Below are 16,807 nucleotides of genomic sequence, written 5' to 3'. Positions count from 1 at the left end.
TAGTCCGAGACGGGGTTCGAGGGAGCCCGACTTGCAGAGTTTGGAGCTCCCCTGGCAACACAGAGAAGGATGTCTGAGCGGGGCTTGGTGTCCCAGGCATGTCATCCTAGCACTTGGGAGGCTGAGGCAGGAGGATCTCCAGTGAGCCCACTGGACCACTTAGTGAGAACCTGTCTTAAAGTAAAAAATAAAAAAAAGAAGGGCCGGGGATTTAGCTCAGTGGTTCCAGCCCCAGCCTCACAAGCGCAAGGTCCTGAGTTCGATCTCCGGTACAAAAAATAAATAAATAAATAAATAAATAAATAAATAAATAAAGAGCTGAGGGATGTGGCTTAGTGGTACAGCACCTGCCTGCCAAGCGCGAGGTCCTGAGTTTGATTTCGATTACCAAAAAAACCCAACCTGGGGACCTAGCTCAGTGCAAAGACACTGTGTTCAATACTTAGTACAGAACTGAATAAACCAATGAATGTGAATGATGTCTAGACAAGAGAAAGCTCTAAATTGGAACTTGGTTTTGATCTCCAGCTTTGCCAGGTAACCTCAGGGTCATCTCAAGTTCTCCGGTGCCTCAGTCTTCCCACATGTTCACCCATATATCTTCTCCCTTGCTGTTCAAATTGGCACCCAAACCCTCCACCCCAACCTCTAAGATGTGGCACTTGAACACAATACCTTTGCCTACTATTCAAGCTGATATTCAATGCCAAAGCCCTCTTTCCCTTCCCACAACACAACTGAACTCTTACACATCCCACAAAGCCCCAGGCTTTTACCTTCTCCAAAACAAAAACAAAACAACTCTCTCTCCCAGCAACCGGGCAGAGTCTGGGCCTTAATCTGCCCAGGGGGAGGGTAGAGCTTGGAAGAGTCCAAAGAAGCAGGCAAGAGGTGTGTCCCCCCCCAGCGCCCGTGGCTGAGGCTGCCTGAAGACAGAGCCTCCAAAGCCACCACCTCCCCCTGGTTGAGAACAAGAATCTTCCCAGCCTGGGTAAGAAAGGAGGTCACTCCGCGGTTGCAGTGTGAAGCTGAGCCCCAGGTCTACTGCCTGCTTTCAGAACTCACGCAGTCAGGTCAGGTCAGCCACAGAGAATCCGGTTAGGGGCTGGGCTGTGGCTCTGTGGTGAGCACTCGCCTGCCTTGTGGAGGACCCAGGCTCCATCCCCAGCACCCTCCAAAAAAACAGACAATAAGCTCCCAGAAAGCCAGGAACATAGAGGCATTTTCTCAGCCCAAGGAAGGACGCCTACAAAAACTAGCTGACAGCAAACTTGAGGCCACCAGACTGGATTCTTTCCCCTTAAAAGGAGAGGGATGTCCACTGTCACCACTTCTACTTAATATTGTCTGGAATCTGGGCTTGTTGACACATGCCTGACATTCCAGCACTTTGGGAGGCTGAGGCAGGAGGATCACAGGTTTCAGCCCAGCCTGGGTAACTTGCTACTTAGCAAAACTCTGGCTCAAAATAAAAAATAAAAAGGGGCTGGGGTTGTAGCTCGGTGTGAAGGCCCTGGGTTTCATCCCCAGGACTGAAAAAAAAAAAAAAGAAAAAAGAAATATCTCTCCCTCACTCACTACACAAACTTCCTTTCAGTATAGGAAACTAGAGAAACAGACATGAGGCAGCAGAAAGAGGACCCTCAGACAGCCTCCAACGCCAGAACTCTGCTGTCTCCCCTGACACGTCACTCTGCCCCTGCGGTAACAGGGTGGGCCGACTTGGTGGCAGGAAGTCTGTCGCTTGGTGGGGGTGGGAAGTAGGTGTCCTGGTGGCAGCTCATGGGGCAGGGATGGGGTCCCCAGGCTGGGGACTGATGCTCCTGGTCCAGCTGTGTGGTGAGTACCTAGGACCCTCCTTCTGCACCCCTCCTGCTGTCCTCCTCCCCCTTGGAGCCCCTCCAGCTTTCTTTTTAAACAGGGCCCAGCTACCTGACACTGTAGGCTTGGGGGCTTCAGGGGTGTCCTTAAGGGGGCCCCAGGATAAACAATTACCCACATGGCAGGTGTGGGTGACGTGGCCCCTCTGGCCTCTGTTCTCACCCACCTCCGGCAGTGCCTCTCTCTGCCAGCTTTTCTTTCTCTTTCTTTTCCTTTCCTTCTCTCCTCCTCCCTCCCCTCCCTTCCTTGTTCTTCTTCCTCCTCCTCCTTCCTTTTTCCTCCCCCTTCTTCTTTTTCTCCTCCTTCTCCCCCCCCCCCCTTTCTCTCTCCCTTTACTGGGGATTGAACCCAGGGCCTTCACATTAACCTACATCCCCAGCCCTTTTCTAACAAATTGTTTTTAATGTTTGAGGCAGGGTCTCTTTAAGCCACTCAGTTGCCCAGGCTTGACTCAAACTTGCAACCCTCCTGCCTCAGCCTCCAGCAGTGCTGGCATGACAGGTGTGTGCCCATGCCCTCCTCAGCTAGATCTGCTCGCCCCCCGCCCCCCATCAGGTTCCTGAGCCTTCCAGGCCTGTGTGCAGCTATTTGGCTACCTGGTTTTCCTTCTGGCTCTGGTCTCCCCAGCCGCTGCCCAGCTGCATCTCAGGAGCCAGGAATGTGCCTTCTGCAGGGTCCACCAGGCAGCTCAGGCCCATCATGGCCAGAAGCAGCTTCTCCCCCAGGCTCCCTTGCGATGGCTGCCACCAGTCCAGTCATATCCAGGTCCTCTGCTCCTCCTGCTCCTGCTCTGAGTTCTCACCTCATAGCTGGTCCCCACCGTGGCCTGCAGGGTGCTTTTAGTAAACTGGAGTCCGGCCTGGTGCTGCTCAGTGGAGTCCGCTCACCTCACATGCACAGGGCCTGGGGTCTGCCCCATACTGCAAAGGGAGAAGCACACCTCAGACTGGACTCTGTTTCCTCTGCTCCCTTGGTTTCCAGTAAACTGTCACCTTCCCCTCCTCCCTCTCTGCCTGAACTCCCTCTGCTTCAGTCCCAAAGCCCCCTCTCTGCTTCTGCAACTCTCCGGCCTCCATCTGACCCTAGAGCCTTTTTGGTTTTTGTTTTTTGAGACAAGGTCTCTCTGTGTAGCCCAGGCTGGCCTCAAACTCACAGGGATCCTCCTGCCTCAGCCTCCTGAGTGCTGGGATCACAGGCCTGCACCACTATGCGTTTCTCTTTTGTCCCTCTTGATCACCGCTGTGTCCCCCACACTCAGCTAAGGACCGGGCACAGGCTGGATGTTAGTTGTAGGCTTGAGCGCTGGACACGTCCAAGAGTCCTGCTTGAACTCTCACAGCTGAGTTGTGCCCATTTCATAGACTGAACCACTGAGCACCAGAAAGAGGATCAACCCCACCCAAGGGCACAGGGACAGTGGGTTCCAAGCCCATCCCGCAGGCTCAGAGAGGTGTTGAGCCTTGCACACTCACTGGAAAGTGCTCACCAGCCTCATCTTTCCCCCAGCCCTGCAGGGAACCACAAGCCTGAGTGTGAAGCAGTGGCCCATGTCCCTGAGGGTGACTCAGGGCGGTCAGGCCACCCTGGCCTGCCAAGTGACTCGGGCACAGTCCTGGGAGCGGCTCCGTGTGGAGTGGACCAAGGATGGTGATGTCATATGTCAGCTGCTCCTTACCAAAGGCACCCCCAGCCCTGGCATGTGTGGGCCCAGGGCTCAGCTGTCCTGGAGGGCGCCTGAGGACATCACCCTGAAGCTGGACCAGCTGACCCTCAATGACAGTGGAGCCTATGTGTGCCAGGTGACTTCGGAGATTCCTGAGCTGGAGAAGGCTGAGGGGAACAGGACGCAGCTCCTGGTAGACACAGGTAGGAGAGCCAAGGGCCAGGCGGGAGTGGGAACAGTCTTGGTTTTCATTTTTATCTTTTTGTGATTCTGGGAATAGAACCCAAGGCCTTTGCACAGAGCTCCAGCCCTGGTCTCGCTAAGTCACTACATTGCCCAGGCTAGGCTCCAACTTGAGATCCTCCTGCCTCAGCCTGCCAGAGTGCTGGGATCACAGGCGTGCACACCCACACTCAACATATATTTCATTTAAATATACTTACCAAGTATGTTCTCTTTTGTGTCTGCTTTTTTTTTTTTTACTCCACATGATGTCTGAAAAATTCACTTCTATTGGTGTATCTGTGAGTGCTTCATCCCTTTTCCTGGCTGTAGAGTAGTCCATTACATGACCATCTCTTCATCACTCCAAAATCCTGTGCTGTGTACAGGTTGGTCTTGTATTCTGGTGAACATGTGTACATTTCTGCTGTACCCAGGACAATTCTAGAATCTCAAACCATAAAATAGAATCTTGCAGTTCTAGAATCACTTTAGAAGACAATTCTAGGGTCTTAGAGTTAAATTGTCCCTAAGAAGGTTCTTAGGGCAAAAATAAAGCCTCCTTCTTGCTCTGTTTGGCTTTGCAGTGCTGGAGATGGAACCCAGAGCCTCACACATGGTAGGTGAACACTCACCACTGAGCTGAAGCCCTGGCTTTCCCTTCCACTTAAGTATAAAGCCCAGGGCTGGGGATTTAGCTCATTGACACCACGCCTGCCTGTCAAGTGGGAGGTCTTGGGTTTGATTCCCAGTACCAGAAAAAAAAAAAATGTAGAAAGCCTAGATACATAAACAGAAGCTCAGTATATTTGGGGATTAAAATTTAATGGGGAAGGGCCAGGGATTTAGCTCAGTGTTTTCGACCCCTGCTGTGCAAGGACAAGGACCCGAGTTCAATCCCTGGCACCAAAAAAATAAATAAATAAAAATTTTAAAAAAGAATGAACAGTTCTAGCTCAGAACTGCAGTACTTTCTATACTCAAGACGCTTGGAATTCTGCAATCTGACTAGAAGAGCAGAGAATTCTAGAATCCTAGAATCCTGAGTTGAAAGCCATCGACTCTCAAAATTGGGCAGAAGCCAGGGGTGGTTATGCACACCTGTGATCCCAGCACCCTGCCAGGCTGAGGCTGGCAGATCCCAAGTTCTGGCCCAGCCTGGGGAACTCAGTGACTTGGCAAGAATGTACCAAAATAAAACTGTAAGGACATGCTCAGGGTGTACTCAGTGTGAGGCCGCAGTTCCACCCCCGGATGGCGGATGTGTGTGTGGGGGTGCTGGGCAGAGCTCTGAGGTCAGTCAAGGCCGGTGCCTCACCTTACAGACCGGATGCAGCGGGTGTCCAATGAGCACGCAGCCAGATCGCCCCCCGCCCCCCGCCGCGGAGTCCCCGTGGGCGAGGCCGTGGGCAGAGCCCCAGCTGTCCCGGCAGCTGGTGGGCACGTGCCTACCTCCCCTGGGCCGTGTGTTGTGGCACTGTCGCAGGTCTCCACCCCTCCCCCGTTGAGGGGGCCAATTAGCAATTACCAGGGGCGGGGTAGCCGGGCTCGAAGCTGCTCTATGGGCGCTGTGAGGGAGAAGGGGGGCACAAGCCCAGCTTCTCACAGCTGGCGTCTCCACCCCACGACGATGGCTTGGCAGCCACCGGAGATCACCCGCCAACTCCTGAGCCTGCAGGAGGCTCCTTTAGTCCCAGCACACTGGGCCTTTGGCTGGGGGTTACATTATGCCAATTGTACAGACCTGCTTTTCAAGGACCTCTTGTTTGTTGACTTGCTGTGTGACTTTGGGCCAGTAACTTGATCTTTCTGTGTCTGTTCCCCTAGCTGTCAAGATACGATAATCATGCTTTCCTAGCCTAATCGGGTGAATTTAAAGGGTTATGGTTAAAGTGCTTAGTAGACAGCATAGCAAGGTGGGGCACACCTGTCATCCCAGAGCTCTAGGAGGCTGAGTCAGGAGGATCACAAGTTGCAGCCCAGCCTGGACAACTTAGGGAGATTGTTTCAAAATTTAAAAATCAAAGACCAGGGATTTAGCTCAGTGGCACCGTGCCTGCCTCGAAAGCACAGGGTCCTGAGTTCAATCCCCAGTACCAAAAAATAAATTAATTAATTAAAAATAAAAGGCGCTGGGGATAGAGCTCAGTGTGAAGGCTCTGGGTTTAATCCCACTACTGGAAAAAACAAAAACAGCTTTCAGCCAGGGATGTAGCTCAGTGGTGCCGCTGCCTGCCTCGAAAGCGCAAGGTCCTGAGTTCGATCCCTGGTACCAAAAAAACAAAAACAAAAGTAAAAACAGCTTTCAGGGCCAGGGATTTAGCTCAGTGGTTCCACCGCCTGCTTTGCAAGCTCAAGGACCCGAGTTCGATCCCCGGTACCAAAATAAATAAATAAATAAAATTAAAAAATAAAAATAAAAACAGCTTTCAGTATTGCACAATAAACGCAAAAAGATAGGAAAGAGACCGAGGTTTCCAGTGAGCAACTGCCTGAATTCCAACACCCGAGCAGGAGCCAGGGCACCGAGTTGGCACAGGAGGGCAGGGCACTCTCAGCCTGGGGGTGCGGGCAGCTGTCGCGCAGTGACACTCAGGTGACAGATTTCTTCCCTGCAGATGGCGCGCGGCAGAACCAGAACCTGAACCCCAGGGTCTCAGGTGAGCCCCGCCCTCATGTCCCCACCTGAGCTCACCCCAAGCTCTGTGCCCCTCCCCTTACCCACCCCGTGTCCCCCAAGGACTGCTCTGGCCGCTGCTGGGGGCTGGGGCCGTGGTGGTGGCCGCTGTCAGCACGCTGGGCGCCGTGATCTGGAGTCGCTGCCGCCACCAGCGAAAGGTCTCAGGTGAGTGTGTGCTGCGACACGGCGGAGGTGGGACCTGCGCATTTTGTAACACACACACACACACACACACACACACACACACCCACCAAGAGGAAAGAGCCCTAGGGACGAAGCCTCCATGGCGAGTCTGAGGGCGCCAGCCTCTCCTAAGTGACTGTCACTATTTTTTTCTTTTGCAGTACTAGGGATAGAAGGCAGGGCCTTTGCACTGAGTCCCATCTCCATCCCTTTTTATTTTAAGACAGGGTCTTACTAAGTTGCTAAATTGCCCAGGCTGGGCTCGAAGTTGGGATCCTTCTACCTCAGTCTCCCAGGGTACTGGGATGACAGGTGGGTGCCACCACACCTGGCTGACAGCCACTTCTTAATTCATGTTTCCTCCCCCCAGAAAATCCACTCTACATCAATGTCTTGTACCGGGCCCGGGGGGTCCCAAAGAGGAGCAAGGGCTGCCCTGGAGAGGGGAAGACGCTGGACACTCCCACGGAGGAACAGAAGGTCCAGGGCATCTACTCCACCTCATTCTCTCAGCCCTCTACCCGCCTGCAGCAGCTGGGCCCCAAACCTAACCCCAGCCCTAGGCCGGACCACCCTATCTCTACAGTCAGGGTCTCTCCTGGTCCAGGCACCTCAAGGTAGCCCAGGCCAAGAGGGTTCCCAGAAGTCAGAAAAAGCAATCAGAGATCCCTGAAGACTCCAACACAAATTGGGCCAATGGTTCTATACATACCTGCACCCAGGAAAAGGTGGGGGTCAGACAGACTCCTCCCGGGACCTGTGAAGATGGGGTTGTTCCTTTGCCTCTGGGATAGTCAATAAAAGGTCTTGAAGAACGCAGTGTTAGAGTGAGTGGCCATTTGGGAGTGCTAAAGACATTGAAGCTAGGTGTGGTGGCGCACATCTGTAATCCCAGCACTCTGGAGCCTGAGGCAGGAGGGCCTCCACAAGTTTTAGGACTGACTGGGCTATATAGTAAGACCCTGTCTCGAAAGAAAAAAAAAACATTTGAGAGCTTGGGGATCCTGGCCCTCCCAAGGATGGCTAGTGAGGCCCACAGGGGTGAGGGACTCTGTGACAAGTCCCCCTTCTGCTTGTAGGGACATGTTCTTGAAGCTCCCAATTGGGAAGCAGTGCCTGGTGCTGGAGAACCCCCTCTCCCTCCCAGGCGGGCCCCCCACCCCCACCCCGACAGTCCTGGAGCAAGGCAGGAGGGTAAAACAGGCTTCTCCTGACTATTACCTTGAAGTGACACCAGCCGGGCCGGCTCCCCTCCCCCACCTCGGTTTCCATGGGGACAGATGTCCTTTCCCGGGATCAGGCCTTAGAGCTGCCTGGCTGCAGAGGAGGGGGTGGAGCCTCGCCCTCTCCCGCTCTGTCTTTCCATCTCCCCATTCTTTCTACCATCCTGACTTTTAAATGTGCCTCCAGCTCTGCTCCACCCCCCAGCTGTGTGACACCCAGCGTCCAATCCCAGCTCTGTCCCTAAAACAAAGACCTGGTGACACCTTGGTCCCTCCAAGACCAGGTGCCTCTGGATAGCCCTGGGGACCATCCATGGTGGACATTACATGGAGGAGAGGCTGGCCAGGGGGTCCCCGGGCTCTCTCACTGGGAGTCCGAGATTCGAGGGTCCCTACAGCCAAGAAAGGGCAGCAGCTGGAGAAAGACAATGAGTGATTTATTGGCGGGGGGCGGGGGGGGGGAGACAACACTTGGAGTCACAGTTCTAGGCCCTGGCACTAGCTCGGTCAGAGGCGGCCTGGATGGGGCAGGGGTCTGGGTGTTCCTCTGTCCCCAGCCCTCCGCAGAGTCCCTCTCAGGGTGCAGGGCAGGGGCTCTGCGTGACCACGGGGTACAGCAGCACCAGGTGCTCTGCACCCTGCACGGGCAGGGGCCGAGCGCTGTAGTGAAGGACCAGCTCGGGGACGCTGGCGAAGGGGCCGCTGTGCTGGCCCAGCACCACCTGGTTGGCTCGAGTCCGTGTAAACTTCAGATGCAGGAAGCCCTGGCTGCTCCTGGGGGAACAGGGGGTAGAGGCAGCGGTGAGCTCCCCCAGTCCCCATCATTGTCCTCCAGTGCCTAGAGGTCCCCAGTAAAGACAGGCTGAGTTGAGGTCCCTCTCCTGGACAGCCTCGAACTTGTGATCCTCCCTCCTCAGCCCCTCCAAGTACTGGGATCACAAGCGTGCGCCACCATGCCCAGCTCCTTCCCTTTATATTCTTCCAGTTCAGGGGATCTGTCACTGTCTTCTAGAGACCTCATGGATGGCCTGGCCCTGCTCTCTGATTTCCCAGGGTCTCCTTTTGCTTTTAGCCCTTATCTTGATCTGGGATGATCTCTCTCTCGGCTGCTGCCAGAGCCCCAGACTAGCACAGAGCCTGGAATACAGTAGGTGCTCAGTTAATGGAGATTCAGTGAGGAGATGGATGATGGTGCATTCCAAACACCCCTAGATTTACGCCATTCTCTCCCCAAACTTTCTGCAGATCCCTTGTCCTACCAATAATCCACCCCCAGGGAGCAGAATGATCCAGAACCTGGCCAGCATTTTACTATAATTAACATTAATTAAGTGTTCCCTGTTTCCTAGGCACCTCTGCTCTCAAAATCATTTTGTTTTTTGAGACAGGGACTCTCCTGTGTAGCCCAGGCTGGCCTTGAACTCAGGGCGATCCTCCTGCCTCAGCCTCCCAGTGCTGGGATGACAAGCTTGCACCACCACGCCCAGCTCTGCTCTCAACATTTTTTCACTTTTTTGTGTTTTTTGAGACAGGTTCTTGCTATGTAGTCCAGGCTGGCCTTGAACTCACTATTACAGTCCAGGCTGGCCTTGACCACACAGCAATATTCCTGCCTGAGCCTCCAGAGTACTGGGATTGCAGGTGGGCACTATGCCCAGCTACTTCATCAATTTTTTTTTTTTTGGTACCGGGGATCAAACTCGGGTCCTTGCGCTTGCGTAGCAGGCGGCGAAATCACTGAGCCAAATCCCCAGCCCAACTTCATCTATTTTTAAAAATTTAATCATCGCAGTACCACCAGGAGGTTGATGCTATTATTATCCTCATCTTACAGATTAAAAAAGAAATGGAGGCTTTTCAGAGTAGTTGAGTAATTTAGCTAAGGTCACACAACCAGGAAGTGACAGTGGGGATTTGAACCTGCCTCCAAAGCCCTCTTCTAGTCTTGTCCTTTTAGATCTTCTACTCAGGCATCTAGTATAATCTTCAGAATATTTTAAAATTGGACACTTCGAATTATAAGGAGAGAGGCATGGAGAACCAGGGTCTCACTAGGTCATTCTGAGATTCTGGTCTGAGACAGACACCAGTAAATGTATTCAACCTTTAGACTACAAGGAGCCCAAAGGGACCTAGGCCATCTTCATTCCCAGTGTCAGCAAGGCCTGTGTCTCCAGTAGGACTTCCACTCCATCTTCTTTCCTATCTCCAACCACAGCAAACTCATCCTCCTTTGAAACCTCGGCCGATCTCCCTGGAAGCCCCGCCCTGCCCCACCCCACAATTCTATCCCCTGGTCCTTAAAGTTCCACCCCGTGGTCTGGAAGCCCCACCCCTGCCTGCTGGAGCCACGCCCCTCTGAGGGCACAGAAACATACAGCCCTACCCTGCACCCGGAGCAGAGCAGCACACTGTTCTGTGTGACCTTGGAAGGCCGGGTCTCACCTGAGGGACAGGGAGCAGTCCTGGGGGCTGGTCTCACTGAGCCGCACGAGGTAGCTGCCTTCTTTGCAGAGCGACAGGAGGTTCTCGGCATCAGCCCGGCTCAGAGGCCCGTGAAACCACCTGAGGGAGGGGACAGAGGTCTCCTGAGGGCCATGCTCCTCGATACACAACCTATGTGGGCCAGACCAGCAGGAAAAGGAACAAGGACAATTACATTGCCCTGTTTCTGAGGAGGGAATGCTGGGATCTTCCCACTGAGCTACATCCCCACCCTTTTAAAAATTCTTTTCTTTTGAGGCAGGGTCCCACTAAGTCACTAAGTTCTCCATGGTGGGTTTGAACTTGTGATCCTCCTGCCTCAGCCTCCCAAGTGCTGGGATCACAGGTGTGCACCACCATGACCAGCTTCCCTTAGAATGTTCAAGAGGAGGCTGGATATGGGACTGACAAGTTTTCCCTGACTCAAAATAAAAAATAAAGGGATGGGGGAAGTAGCTCAGTGTGAAGGCCCTGGGTTCAATCCCTAGTACTAGGGGGGGAAATATCCGTGAACAATGTGCTTGGCTCCAGAGGCTCAGCGCTAGATAACTGGCTTTGTTCCAACCAAGCGGAGGTTTGGGGTGACTGAAACAGGTCCTGGGTCTGGAACTTAGTCCCTCAGGTTGTTCCCAGGCTGGGGGACACGGACAAGTCCCAGACGGTTCCAGCTTGGTGCTGCACCGGAACACAGCTGGGAGACCACCCAGATCCTCCCCCTCCCCCTCCATCCCAGAGTCTTCTGGGAGGAGTGATGAGGTAAATATTTCTGTCTCTGTTCTCAGGCTTAAAAGCCCACTCAAGTGAGGGGAGGAAATTCTTTTCTGGGCCAGGTGCTCTCTGGTAATTCGAAGCCTGACTCAGACAGGTTGAGTGACTTTGCCTCAGCTCACATAGCAAGAAACGTAGAGCAGGGATTTGAATCCAGCACCTGATAGCAGAGCGAGAACAACCTTGTCTGACTCAGGCCCCTACCCTGGAGTCTGGTAAACAGCAGGTGTTTTTTTTTATGAATGATGAGAATGAATGAATAAAAGTTTCCCCAGCTTCCATAGTCTGAGGTAGAAAAATGAAAAGCATCCGCCTGATAAATTGAAGTCTATAAATGGTTGGAGTGGGCCTGTGGGGCTTTCCACCTTCAGCTTCCCCCACTCACGGCTGTTTCTCCAGGGGCAGGGCGGGATCCACGCGCTCAGCTGGCTGGGGGCTTCTGGGAGGGCGTCTCCGCAGCTCCTTGGCAGAGCCTGAGGTCCTTTCCCACTCTGGACTGTCAAATTGCACTGGAAGGGGAGGGTGGGAGAGGAAATTGTTAAGACCAGCCTACCTCGTAGGGGCGGGGCTAGCTCAAGCCAATGGAATTTCAGTAGGAAGGCGGTATCAATTTGAAGAAGCCTATTAGAGCCCAGACAAGGACGGACTTACTTTAAGGTCAGGGTAGGATTGGTACAGAAGCAACCAATTGACTTTCAGAAGAAAGAGGTGTGGTCACTAGCGTTACAGAATTAGTAATTCTAGTCCTGAATTCTCTTCAGGAATTCTCCCCTAACTCGGGTCAAATCATGAAACTAGACAATATACAGACAGACCAAAGCTCTAATATCCAAATGCCCTGCCAGTCGTACAATTTCTGTGTTCCATTGTTCCGAGCCTGAGTAATTTAATTCTGTCTGTCTATCTATCTATCTATCTCATCTATTTATGGGGTCCTGGCGATTGAGCCAGGGTCTTCACACTGACCTACATTCCAAACCCTTTTCCTTATTTTTTAATTGTGAGATAGGGTCTCGCTAAGTTGCCCAGGCTGGGTTAGAACTTTCTCTCTTTTTGGGGGGGGGGGGATACTGGGGATCGAATTCGGGACCTTTGCTTGTGAGTCAGGCGACAGAACTACTGAGCTAAATCCCCGGGCCTGGACTAGAACTTTTTTTTTTTTTGGTACCGGGGATTGAACTCGGGTCCTTGTGCTTTCGAAGCAGGCAGCAGAACAACTGAGCTAAATCTCCGGCCCCGGACTAGAATTTTTGATCCTCCTGCTGAAGCCTCCCAGAGTGCTGGGATAACAGGTATGCACCCACCACAACACTTGGCTCAGAGGTGTTTTATTTCTTACAGCTGATCTTAGTTATTATCCCTTTTATAGAAGAGAAAAACTGTTCAGAAACTCATCCAAGTTTCTCAATTTAGCTAGAATTTGACCCTGAGTCTACAAGGCTAAGAAACCCTGCCCTTCCAGTTCAACACCTCCCATATAATTGAGTACTTTCCAGCATTCAAGTTACAAGTACCCTGATCAGTAGGTCCCACAGTAATCTCCATTTTACAGATAAGGGAAGGGACATTCAGGAAAATAATAGTAATTTGTCCAAGTAACTGTCACAGGTCTAGCGTGACACCAAAGCCACATTCCTCTCCCTGCACTACATTCAACAGAATGAGTTAAGTTCCATTCTAAGAGCCCTTCAGATCCCAAGGAAGATGTAAGACCTTTTGGAAGGAAGAATTTATGATTATCAGTCGCTCAGATTTTAGTGAGAATTAACAATACCAAAGTGGTAGATGTTTGGGTTCTACACTGTAAATTGAAATAGAGGACATGACCCAAGGAGGAAATGGAAGGATGGAATATTCAGAGGTCAAAGAAGCCTTGGGTCAAACAGGTACCTGCAAAAGCTCTGGAGATGTGGTCTTTCTTCCACTCCCAGGGCTGGTCATACTCATCTGCTGGCCGCTCATCCTCCAGGGGCAGCCGGCTCTGCTGCAGCCTCTGCTCAGAAGGAGTTCCATTCTCCTCAGGCTCCTGGTCCTGCTCTTCATAGGGAGTATCATACAGCTGGACTGCCTTGCAGGGCAGCTCTGGGAAGCAAGGACACCAATCAGCTCCCATCCTGGGGACCTCATTACCTGTCCCTGGCCTCATCACTCACCACTGATGGTCCACTGCGCATCATAGGGCTCCACATAGCCATCGTCCGACGGTGGTGGTTGAGGCTGCGCATCAAATGGGTCCGAATACTCAGTGTCCACTTCCAGCTGGGAAGAGAATTGTTTGGAGAGGGCAGGGGCTCAGGGGAAAAGACGGGCCTGGGATCTAGGGTCCATGTGCTGGCTGGGGGAGGCCACCACTCCCTGTCCACTCTGGACCTTTTTATCCCCCCGATGCAGGAATAGAATATAGGGTCTCACAAACGCTAGGCGAGCACTCATGCCGGGCCAGGGATGTAGCTTGGTGGCACTAAGCCTGACTGTAGTGCAAGGGATTGGCCTGTTATTGAAAAAAAAAAAAACTGAGCCAGCTATCCGGAGGCTGAGCCAGAAGGATTGCTGTGAATTCCAGGCCAGCCTGGGCTACATAGTGAGACCCTGTCTCAAAAAACAAAACATGTTGAGCTGGGCTGGGGATTTAGCTCAGTGGTTCCGGCACCTCCCCCAAAAGTGGAAGGACTGGCGTTTGATCCCCGGTACCAAAAAAAATAAATAAGCATATGGCCGGGGATTTAGTTCAGTGGTGCCCCTCTTACCTCACAAGCACAAGGCCCTGAGATTGATACCCCAGTGCCCCGGAAAAAACAAAACATAATGCCTAGTGTGGTGGCACACACCTATAATCCCTGGAGGCTGAGGCAGGAAGATCACTGCAAACTTGAGGCCAGCCTGGGGTACACATAGTGAGTTCAAGGCCAATCTAAATTACAGTGTAAGAACCTTTCTAAAAAATAAATAAATAAAGCTGGATGTGGTGGCACATGGCTATAATCCTAGCACTCAGAAAACTGAGGCAGGAGGATCACAAGTTTGAGGCCAACCTAGTTTACATAGCAAATTCAAGTCCAGCCTGAACTACATAGAGAGACCTTCTCTGAAAAAAATTCGAGCCATGCATTGGTGGCAAAGGCTTATGATTCCTGCACTTGGGAGGCTGAGGCAGGAGGATTTCTAGTTCAAGTCTAGTTCAAGTCCACCCTGAGCTACCTAGAGAGATCCTGTCTCAAAAAACAAACAAGGGGGCCAGGAATTCAGCTCAGTGGTTCCATTGCCTGCTCCGAAAGTGCAAGGTCCTGAGTTCGATCCCCCATACCAAAACAAACAAAAAAACAAACAAACAAGGGCTGGGATGTAGCTCAGTGGCACCATGCCTGGCAAATGCAAGGTGCTGAGTTCAAGCCCTGGTACCAACATAAAAACTACCAGGTGCCAACACTGTTCTAAATACTTAATGTCTACTTATGGGTAATATCAACCTTCAGTCAATACACAATCCCTGCTTTACAGGTGAGGAAACCAAAGGACAGAGAGGGTAAGTGACTAGCCCAGGGTCAAAGAGCAGGTGACTGTCAGGGTCCCCCAAATCCCTGCCTCCTCTTCTCTCCCTTGAGCTCTAAATCATGACACACCCCCACCCTGGTCACTGCCCTCAAGGCCTCAGGAAGTGACTTCAGCTGAGACTTGACAGCTGGAGCCTCAACCTTCAAACCACGCTGAGAGAAGTGTGGGGTTGGGGGTGGAAGCTCTGTGGCCTTGGGGAAGTCACCGCTCTCCTGGGGCCTCAGTTTCCACTTCCTGTAAATGGGAATCATAACAGGAAGAAGGGAAAGAATGTTTAATGCCCAGGAAGTAGTTGGGAGAGGTGGCGCACACCTTTCATCCCAGCACCCTGGAGACTGAGGCAGGAGAATCTCAAGTTTGACCCCAGCCTGAGCAACTTAGGGAAACCTTGTCTCAAAATAATAATGATAATCAAAATTAATGATAGGGCCGGGGATTTAGCTCAGTGGTTCCACCGCCTGCCTCAAAAGAGCAAGGTCCTGAGTTCGATCTCCGCTAGCAAAAAAAAAAAAATAATGATAATAAAAATAGTAATCCCAGCATTCAGGAAGCTGAGGCAGGAGGATTGTCTCCAGTTGGAGTCCAGTCTTGGGTACATGGCATGTTCAAGGTCAGCCTGAACTACATAGTGAGACTCTGTCTCAACAAAACAAAACAGGGCTGGGGATGGAGCTCAGGGTGAAGGCCCTGGGTTGTTCCACTCTCACTATGTGTGTGTGTGTGCGGGTGGGGGGAGCCAGGGCAAAGGCAAGAGAAAAGAGGCAGATACCAAACTCCCCCAGCAGGTGGAGGAAAGGGCAGCGCCTGGTGCCGGCCCCTGGGACCAGCGTAAAAGCAGCCCCCTGCGGTCTGGGCCGCGCTCCGCCCGTCCCCGCGTCCACCCTCGCACCTCGTCCCCGTCCCCGGGGCTGCCCAGCAGGGCCTTGGCGCGGGCCATGTCGACCGCCTCCACCTTGATGAGCCGGTGCCTGGGGGAGTCGTACTTGGAGTCGCCGGGACTCTTCGAGTCTGGGGGGGCCGCGGGGTCTGGCTCGGGGCGGCTGTCCGCGTCCTCGTAGGGGTCCTCGAAGTCCAGATTCTTCTGCGTGCGGTAGGCCAGCAGGATGTCGCTCTCCGAGTAGTCGGGGGTGGGCGGCTGCGGAGGGGGTCTCCGGCCGCCAAAGCTCAGGTAGTCCCGAAGCCACTTGGCCATCTGGGCGAGGGTCGCCTCACCCCTGGGCACTGTCAGAGGGGGACCCACATGCCCTGCTTGGGCTCCGGCCCTGGGGGAGGGAGGAGCAGGAGGAGGAGCGGGAGCCGCAGGATCAGGTGTGCCCCTCGGTTGGGCTCAGGATGGATGCGGATGGTAGGGAGAGGAGGTGTAAAGCTACAGAGAAAGCGGGAGAGGGAGAAGCCCACCTTAGCCCGGCTCCGGAAGAAGCTCAGGGGACAGCGGTGCCCCGCGGGGCCCTGAACGCCGAGCGCACGGTGGTCCGGGCAGGACGAAGGGCATCCGCGGAAGCGCGGAATTTGCGCGGGCAGCGCGGGCAGGGTGCCCAGCTGGGCCTCCCGCCGCCTCCCGGAAGCCCGGGAGTCCCTGGCTGGTCCGAGGTCGCCGTCCCCAGCCCCCCCACCGCCGCCCCAGTCAGCGCGGGATGCCTGGGCTCTCAGCGTGGTTCGCCGGTTCCCCCGGGGCGCATGCAAAGTTGCGCGTTGGGGACGGGGACCCGGGCAGGGCGCCTCCTTTGTTGCACGCCTCCGTGTCCTAGGGGGTTGGGGGGCGCCCTCATCCCAAGGTCCCCTCAGTCAGCTGGCTCGATCCGGCCCCAGGCACCCGCACAAAGGGAAATAAAATCTCCTGCAATCCGCGCTCCGGCTTTCGGGAGACTTTGCCGGCGCGCGCCGCCGGGAGGGGAGGGGGGAATTTGAGGAGGGGGCGCGCGGGCGGGTGGCCCAGTCCCCGCCAGCCCGGCCAGGTCCCAGCCGCGGCGTCAAGGCTTCCCCGCCCCTGCCCTTCCCTGCGCCCCCTCGGAGGTGACGGAGACCTTCAGCTGTTCCGGGAGGGCGGGGAGCGGGGATCGGGGCGAGGGAGTCTTGGGGCCGAGGCGGCGACAACTGGACCCCGACCCCAGGACCGAGCTTGGGCGGAGCGAGGTGAAGGCAGGAGGTGGG

At 53.8% G+C, this 16,807-nt stretch overlaps 2 protein-coding genes across 5 annotated transcripts; one reads left to right on the top strand and one right to left on the bottom strand.

Annotated features, from left to right (window-relative positions):
- The first annotated feature begins 2 nt into the window (after positions 1-2).
- On the top strand, positions 3-7,362 carry Tmigd2 (transmembrane and immunoglobulin domain containing 2). Its single transcript, XM_087201716.1, has 5 exons — positions 3-1,839; positions 3,388-3,747; positions 6,385-6,426; positions 6,507-6,611; positions 7,000-7,362. Exons 1-5 carry the CDS (start codon positions 1,794-1,796, stop codon positions 7,248-7,250), a joined length of 804 nt encoding a protein of 267 aa, XP_087057842.1. The 5' UTR covers positions 3-1,793; the 3' UTR covers positions 7,251-7,362.
- A 906-nt stretch (positions 7,363-8,268) lies between these two features.
- Positions 8,269-16,650, bottom strand: Shd (Src homology 2 domain containing transforming protein D). Of its 4 annotated transcripts, none has more exons than XM_004865761.3 (6): positions 15,546-16,650; positions 13,258-13,363; positions 12,995-13,186; positions 11,490-11,613; positions 10,298-10,417; positions 8,269-8,626 (listed from the first exon to the last, which is right to left on the bottom strand). In XM_004865761.3, exons 1-6 carry the CDS (start codon positions 15,846-15,848, stop codon positions 8,428-8,430), a joined length of 1,044 nt encoding a protein of 347 aa, XP_004865818.2. In that variant the 5' UTR covers positions 15,849-16,650; the 3' UTR covers positions 8,269-8,427. The 4 variants fall into 4 exon arrangements, with proteins under 4 accessions (XP_004865818.2, XP_021100665.2, XP_021100666.2 ...); XM_021245006.2 differs by having other exon boundaries at positions 10,298-10,468; positions 15,546-16,620; XM_021245007.2 differs by having other exon boundaries at positions 10,298-10,468; positions 15,609-16,620.
- Positions 16,651-16,807: the final 157 nt, after the last annotated feature.

Source organism: Heterocephalus glaber, unplaced genomic scaffold (genome assembly GCF_053883595.1).
Source record: "Heterocephalus glaber isolate CG9 unplaced genomic scaffold, H.glaber_assembly_v1.0 deba00001760, whole genome shotgun sequence".
Taxonomy (NCBI): Eukaryota; Metazoa; Chordata; class Mammalia; order Rodentia; family Bathyergidae; genus Heterocephalus; species Heterocephalus glaber.
The sequence above is the reverse complement of the archived record's forward strand: the minus strand, read 5'-3'. Positions and strand labels throughout refer to the sequence as shown.